This window comes from Ahaetulla prasina, chromosome 1 (genome assembly GCF_028640845.1).
Source record: "Ahaetulla prasina isolate Xishuangbanna chromosome 1, ASM2864084v1, whole genome shotgun sequence".
Lineage (NCBI taxonomy): Eukaryota > Metazoa > Chordata > Lepidosauria > Squamata > Colubridae > Ahaetulla > Ahaetulla prasina.
Window position 1 is genome coordinate 329177910 of NC_080539.1, and position 8564 is coordinate 329186473.

At 38.7% G+C, this 8564-nt stretch overlaps 1 protein-coding gene across 1 annotated transcript; it reads left to right on the forward strand.

The window, feature by feature from the left end:
- Window positions 1–2733: 2733 nt before the first annotated feature.
- On the forward strand, window positions 2734–3690 carry LOC131190851 (olfactory receptor 4S2-like). Its single transcript, XM_058168306.1, has one exon. It carries the CDS (start codon window positions 2734–2736, stop codon window positions 3688–3690), a length of 957 nt encoding a protein of 318 aa, XP_058024289.1.
- Window positions 3691–8564: the final 4874 nt, after the last annotated feature.

Below are 8564 nucleotides of genomic sequence, written 5' to 3' on the forward strand. Positions count from 1 at the left end.
TGTTCAAATGCTGCAAAAAGAATAATAGTGAGATATTCCAGTTCCAACAATCACCTCCCTAAGGATTCTATCAATAGACAAGTTTTGTTTAGTAATGACCAAAGCTAATAACATTTTCCAAAACCAGAAATTTTAAAAATACTCTGTTTTCTGAGAACACTCCAAGAAAGTTAACAACTTAAGGGACATCGATTGTATGCATCCCACTGGCATTTAACTTATGAGTCATTATATTAATAGGACAGACATTTCCTGGAGCAGCAGAATACTGGTAAACTGTTTTGTTTTTGAAGAAGGTGGTGCCAGCAAATATTTAAGGTATAATTTAGAGATTATTCATCCAGTAGCATAAAATATAAGCCTCTTTAGTTTTTATGTGTGTTTTGCTTTTCAACAATAGTATCAGAGAGAGAGCATAAAAAACTTAATAATAAACACGGTTTGTGATTCTGGAATACATTTCTTTTAAAAAAATATATTGTCTTGACTTATGTGTCAATTACTTTCCTTAGTAAAATCTAAATGTGCTTTCTGTCCACTGATTTAAAACTGCATGAAAGCAATATATGTTCGTGTCTATTTGTTAGTAATCTTACTATTGGTCTCAGTGTTTTCTTTTTAAATAAAATTACCCAATGCATAGTAGACATATTGTGTAGCCAGATTATATAGAAAGCAGAAAGATTTGCTTTACAGATTATTACAATAATAAAATAAGAAGCCTACTTATTATGAACTTTTCAGGCTTAGTTGATTTAAGTGATGAAGATCTCCCTTGTCTCTCCCTTGTTTGTTCCTTGTTAGAAACTTATTGGAACTTGTTGGAAACTTATTTTTGCATTTATTAGACTACAAGAATTCTTTATATACTTCCTCTGAAAAATACCTCTGCTTACTGAATGGGTGGGCAACATTTTAGCAGTCAGAAGCTGAACATATTTAGCAAGGTAATCATATAAAAATGTCAATATAAAGAGCAGAAGCAGAATTCTGAATACTTTTTTCTTTTAGGGGAATGAAAATCTTATCCATCTCCTTCTCCCACACCTGAAAATCAGTAAGAAATATTCACTGAAAATTGCACAAGTGCGATTATGAAAGTTTATTGTACGTTAGTTGATTTAGAGAAAGCATTCAATAAAGTGGATAGTCTTGAATTAGGGAATGTTTGGCGTTAACATGGAGCTAAAGAATGGTTCTGAATGTTATAAGAGCAGTATATGAGGGAGATCAAACATTTATGAGAATAAATCAAATATATAATAGTTCAACACTGAACAAAACAAGGAGGTATAATGCCCCTTAGTTTTTAATGTGCTTATGGATGCATGTATAAGGAATGCTTGTAGTAATGTTAGAGGCATCTGTCTGAGAATGTGAATAAGGAGGAGGATGAACGAGGATGCAGTTTTGTGTGCAGACAATCTCATATTGTTTCTGTGAATTATATTAGTAAATGAAAGATAAATTGTATGATAAAATGAAAAATAGGGATCTTATAAAGTTGTATCAAAGATCAAGATATTTAATTTGTAACTGGCAGAAAAACTGGGTGAATGCTTGCAGAATGTTATAATGTTATACATAAATGGAAGAAAAATACAGCAAGCTGATGAATTTGTTTCCCTTGGTAGAATGGTTTACTAAAGAGGAGAAAACAACTGAAAATTTTATGAGCTACAAACATTGGTATAAACATGGTGAGGGGTATGTGGTTTGTTGCAAGGAAGGAATACTTGTTGACAGAAGCAACAACACTTAAGTGTGAGAGTGTGCTTTCCCCCACTCTGTTATATAGAAGTGCGAGTTGGGTGTATTAGGAAAGACATGAGAGTAAGTTGAAAGCAATAAGAACAGAGCTCTTAATATTGTAAGTGTATTAGCAATAAAAGAAGAAGATAGGGTCAAGAATAGATGAGTGTTGAATGAATATGGATGGAAAACAAACATGAATGAACATTGAGGAGATTTAGTCATATAGAGATAACTTAAGAGGCTGAATCATATCACAAACTTATGAAGGAGCAAGGTCAAGAGAAAGGAAAGATGAGAAAGTTATAGTTGGATGAAGTTGATTCTCAAAAAGAGGTGAAGAGAACAAAATAGATCATGCGTGAATATAGATGTGGTTGAAGTAGAGAATGTTTTGCAAGAATGGAAAGGTTATGGAGAAGAATAATGTATGTTGTTGCTATAAACTAATTAAACTATCTTTTCTCCCCTTCCTTCCCCTGTCCTCATTCCTTCAATTTCTTTGGCTTACTATTTCTGACTCCCTTTCTTTGCTTTCCATAATACTACTTACTGTGAATGGGAATAGATATAGTGGATTGGTGGATGGAGTAGATAGGATGGATGGATGGATAAAATTCTGAAGTGGTACGAAAATAAGCCCTGGAATTTCTGCTTATCAATTTCTATTTTAATATTCCCATGTTTGTTTATTTTGTAAGAAAAAAAGGTAACAGGAACTGGAAAATAAAACAGCATGAAGTACTTTCCCCTGATGCACCACTGTTTTTAAAAATGTTATGAGAACGTTTATTGATTTATGCATAGACAATCAAGAATTCAAGTATATGATCCCATGTTTGCCATCTGAAATGATTAGTATGTACTCTGTATCTTCAGACATCTATCACAATTCTTTTAGATTTGTGCATAAATCATCAAAAATATATGTTAATAAAATATGTCAGACAATATTTATGCTGTTTTGCAGATCATCTAGGTATGGACTTCCCATCCATGACATTCCACCCAAACAATGTGACTGAATTTATCCTCTTTGGCCTCACGCAAAATAAAGAAACCCAAAAAATATGCTTTGTCCTGTTTCTGTTATTCTATTTAAACATTGTGCTGGGCAACCTTCTTATAGTAATCACTATAATCTTCAGCACCCACTTGACATCTCCCATGTATTACTTCCTCAGTTACTTATCCTTTGTGGACATCTGTTATTCCTCAGTCACAGCTCCCAAAATGATTGCAGATTTTCTTCTGGAAAGAAAAACCATCTCATTTATTGGCTGCATAGCTCAGCTCTTTGGAGTCCATTTCTTCGGCTGCACAGAGATCTTCATTCTTACAGTGATGGCCTATGACCGGTACATTGCGATTTGCAAACCACTCCACTACACCACCGCCATGACTAGGCGAGTCTGTGGGCAGATGGTTGCAGCTTCTTGGGTCGGAGGGCTTCTGCACTCCTTGGTGCAAACTCTTCTCACCACCCAGCTTCCTTTTTGTGGTCCCAATGAAATTGACCACTATTTTTGTGATGTCCACCCTCTATTGAAACTGGCCTGTACAGATACCTATATAGTTGGTGTCATAGTGGTTGCGAACAGTGGGATGATTGCTTTAAGCTGTTTCGTCATCTTAATGGTATCATATATTGTAATCTTGGCCTCCTTGAGATCTCGTTCTTCTGAAGGACGCCGTAAGGCTCTTTCTACTTGTGCTTCCCATGTCACAGTAGTGATTTTATTTTTTGGGCCATGTACCTTTACCTATATACGCCCTTCCAGCAACTTCTCAGAAGATAAGACAGTAGCTTTGTTCTTTACGGTTATCACTCCGATGCTGAACCCATTAATCTACACATTAAGAAATTCAGAGATGAAGAATGCCATTAAAAAATTATGGAGCAGAAAAATGTTTTCCACTGAAAAAACAAATATGTAAACAGAGCATGCATAGAAATAGTTAAAACATCTTTTTGTGAAAATTTTATTTTACTTCTGACAATAAATTATGCTGCTTTTAATATAGTTATTTCATTGACACGTTGCATTTTACTTTGTTATATTTGTTGTAAATCATTTGATGATTTGATTATAGAGCAATATAACACTGGATTGAACATCACTGGGTAGCAGGGAATAAGTTAACAAATAAATCAAATTTGGTTTGACAAAGCATTCAAGATTTCCCATTGGGATTTTGTTATTTTATACAGTTCCTCTTCGTTAATTTTATTTAGATATATGCACAGGTTCTAACAGGTATGTGAAACTGCAAATTGATTTTGACCATACAACATTGGAGGCAGGTGTGAAATGTAAAATTAGTTACTACCGGTTCTGTGGGCGTGGCTGGGTAGTGGTAATATGACTGGTGGGCGTGGCCAACTTTTTTTTTTACTTTTAAAAGCATTTTTTCTACAACCTGTTCGGCCGAAGAGATTGTAGAAAAAATGCTTTTAAAGACTCCTTTGGTGATCCCAGCTGAGCCACATGATCATCAGAGCTTTTTTTTTACTTTCAAAAGACCTATGATGATCTTGCAGCTCAGCTGGGCACGGGGGGGGGGGCAGGGATTTTTGCTACCGGTTCTCCAAACCACCTGCTGCCATCGCTACCGGATCAGGTGATCTGGTCCGAACCAGGAGCATTTCACCCCTGATTGGAGGTCACCTTTTGGAAGCTCAAATCCAGGTCAGAAAATGTTCTAGCTACAAAACCATCACACACTGATACAGAAACACATAACAAGGCAATCAAGATAAAAATGCAGAGGACTAGAGAGTTGCCACTAGCTCAGCAAAAATATCCTGTGATATATTGATAGATGTACTAAAGAGATCACAATTTTGAATCATCCCCACCCCACAACAAATTATTGTATTTTTCTTTACCACAATAGCAACAGGTCTATGAATCTAAATCCATGCAGGGATTCTCTTACATTAGTGTAAAAAAAAAAAAGGCTGGGCTGAGGAGGAAATTGCATACAATTTTTCTAACTCTCGCATAGATATTCCCGTTTGCTGAAAAAGATAGCATATTCTGGGAGGATCAGCTCAAATATATCCAGGAAACATGTCACCCACTATACAAAACATAGAACTGGGTTTGGGACAGAATTCACAATAATTACAATTTAGCTTGGAATTTGGTTTGTAAGTCATTTTGATTGTTAAATGGATCACCATGTGACCTGACTTGAGTAATGATGGTTGATAACTGAATTGTCCACTTAATGGGCGAAAAATGTCAGAAACCAACAACCAAAGTAGTATGACTGTGAACTGACTATGAATGCTGGTTGTAAATGTGAACCAGTTGTCATGTACCTGAAATGTAATCATGTGTTCATTGGGGGGAAGTGGCAATCGTAACTTTGAGGACAGGTCATAACATAACATAACATAACATAACATCAGAGTTGGAAGGGACCTTGGAGGCCTTCTAGTCCAACCCCCTGCCCAGGCAGGAAACCCTACACCATCTCAGTCAGATGGTTATCCAACATTTTCTTAAAAATTTCCAGTGTTGGAGCATTCACAACTTCTGAAGGCAAGTTGTTCCACTTATTCCAAATTTTGAAACCTAAGGAAATAAGACATTTTATCCATCTGTGGTCCAAGCACAGCATTGCCTGTCGTCTCCTCTCTTTTCTGCACTGCCGCATCTCACCCTCCAAACCTTCCACTTTCTGCTTGTTTTCTGCTGAAACTTGTTGAGTATCCTTTAAATCCTTTTGGATAGTCACAATTTCTGCTCTTATTTCATCAATTTCTTGTCCATATTAGATAACTTTTCCAAAATTCTCTCCATCTCTCCAGCAGTTGGTCTCTGACCTTTTGCCATTAAGGAAAAAAAAAATACAAAATCCTCAGGCAGGCACAGTATCCTTGTAATTTCCTCCGGATCCACCAGGGGGCACTCACAGGAGCAACGAGTCCAGAGTACAGTTAGTCAACCAGGAAGCCGAAGGGAAGTGATGTCATCAAAATTCTCATAGTGAAGGCGGAAGCTGGACGCCACCACTGTTCCCCAGAAGGAGGGGGGGCCTCAAACCTTCCCTCCTAAATTTCTCCATCACCTCTTCTCTCCAGAGCTCCACAAAACCGGTAATCTTCTTATTTTAAGTTCTCCTCTCTCCAGAATAACTCGTGCTCCTTCCAACCGCAGGGGAGAAAAAAAAAACCCCCCCGCACTCCGGAGCACTCCACTCACATTTACCGATATTCCCTTCCCTTCTCCTCCTCAATTCTTCTCCGTTCCCTGTTCACCACCAGGCTGCTGCAGTTATAAATCCAATGCCCCGGTGTCACCGGGCACAGCGGCCCAGGCGGCGACCAAAATAATGGCCGCGGCCTGTGGCCTCCAAACCCCGCCAAGCCTAGGACGCGCCAGCATCGGTCCCCACAGTCCTGTATGTCGGCTGGGAGACCCCTGGCGAGCCGTCCGTGCGGCAGGTGTCCTTTTCGGAACACCTGGCCCCTGAGGGCCTCGGCGGCGGCCGGATTCGGGCGCTGGAGGCAGGAGAAGCCTTCCAGACGTCCGTTGCCGCTGGATACCGGAAGTCGTCTGACACCACCCATTGCTTCTTGTTCTACCCTCAGGTGCTCTGGAGAACAGCCCGACTCCCACTTCTCTGTGGCAGCCCCTGAGATATTGGAACACTGCTATCATGTCTCCCCTGGTCCTTCTTTTTGTTAAACTAGACATACCCAGTTCCTGCAACCGTTCTTCATATGTTTTATCCTCCAGTCCCCTAATCATCTTTGTTGCTCTTCTCTGCACTCTTTCTAGAGTCTCAACATCTTTTTTACATCGTGGCGACCAAAACTGGATGCAATATTCCAAGTGTGGCCTTACCAAGGCATTATAAAGTGGTACTAGCACTTCACGTGATCTTGATTCTATCCCTCTGTTTATGCAGCCCAGAATTGTGTTGGCTTTTTTAACAGCTGCTGCACACTGCTGGCTCATATCTAGATGGTTATCCACTAGGACTCCAAGATCCCTCTCACAGGTACTACTATTGAGCAAGGTACCACATATACGGTACTGGTGCATTTTGTTTTTTTGGCCTAAATGTAGAACCTTACTTTTTTCACTGTTGAATTTCATTTTGTTAGATAGCGCCCAATGTTCAAGTCTGTCAAGATCTTTCTGTAACTTGAGCCTATCTTCTGGAGTGTTGGCTATTCCTGCCAGCTTGGTGTCATCTGCAAATTTGATGAGTTCCCCATCTATCCCCTCGTCCAAGTCATTGATGAAGATGTTGAAGAGTACTGGGCCTAAAACAGAGCCTTGGGGTACTCCACTGCATACTTCCCTCCATGTGGATGTAGTTCCGTTGAGGACTACACGTTGAGTGCGGTTGGTCAGCCAGTTACGAATCCATCTGGTGGTGGTGCTGTCTAACCCACATTTTCTACTTTATCTAGTAGTAGGTTATGGTCTACTTTATCAAATGCTTTACTGAAGTCCAAGTAAATTATATCAACAGCATTCCTCTGGTCTACTAATTTTGTCATTTTGTCAAAGAATGCGATAAGATTAGTCTGGCATGATCTGTTTTGACAAACCCATGTTGGCTTTTGCTTATTACTATGTTTGCTTCTAGGTGTTCGGTGATTCGTTGCTTGATTATCTTTTCCAGAATCTTCCCGGTATTGAGGTCAGACTGATAGGTCTGTAGTTTCCTGGATCTGTTTTTTCCTTTTTGAAGATGGGAACTACATCAGCTCTTTTCCAGTCCTCTGGCAGCTCCCTGTGCTCCAGGATCTTTGAAAGATATAGTTCAGTGGTTCTGAGATCACGTCTGCCAGTTCCTTCAGAACCTTGGGGTGTAATCCATCCGGTCCTGGTGATTTGAACTCGTCTAGGGTAGACAGGTGTTCACTTACCATTTTCTTCCCTATTTTAACTTGTGTTTCTAATCTGTTTTTGTAGTGCTGTTTTTGATAGGTTGGATTGTTTTTCCTTTTGTGGTCCCAATGAAATTGACCACTATTTTGTGATGTCCACCTCTGTGAAACTGGCCTGTACAGATACCTATATAGTTGGTGTCATAGTGGTTGCGAACAGTGGGATGATTGCTTTAAGCTGTTTCGTCATCTTAATGGTATCATATATTGTAATCTTGGCCTCCTTGAGATCTCATTCTTCTGAAGGACGCCGTAAGGCTCTTTCTACTTGTGCTTCCCATGTCACAGTAGTGATTTTATTTTTTGGGCCATGTACCTTTACCTATATACGCCCTTCCAGCAACTTCTCAGAAGATAAGACAGTAGCTTTGTTCTTTACGGTTATCACTCCGATGCTGAACCCATTAATCTACACATTAAGAAATTCAGAGATGAAGAATGCCATTAAAAAATTGTGGAGCAGAAAAATGTTTTCCACTGAAAATACAAATATGTAAACAGAGCATGCATAGAAATAGTTAAAACATCTTTTTGTGAAAATTTTATTTTACTTCTGACAATAAATTATGCTGCTTTTAATATAGTTATTTCATTGACACGTTGCATTTTACTTTGTTATATTTGTTGTAAATCATTTGATGATTTGATTATAGAGCAATATAACACTGGATTGAACATCACTGGGTAGCAGGGAATAAGTTAACAAATAAATCAAATTTGGTTTGACAAAGCATTCAAGATTTCCCATTGGGATTTTGTTATTTTATACAGTTCCTCTTCGTTAATTTTATTTAGATATATGCACAGGTTCTAACAGGTATGTGAAACTGCAAATTGATTTTGACCATACAACATTGGAGGCAGGTGTGAAATGTAAAATTAGTTACTACCGGTT

Excerpts from the sequence above, each read along its gene's own strand:
- LOC131190851 (XM_058168306.1), top strand. The coding sequence starts at position 2,734 with ATGGACTTCCCATCCATGACATTCCACCCAAACAATGTGACTGAATTT.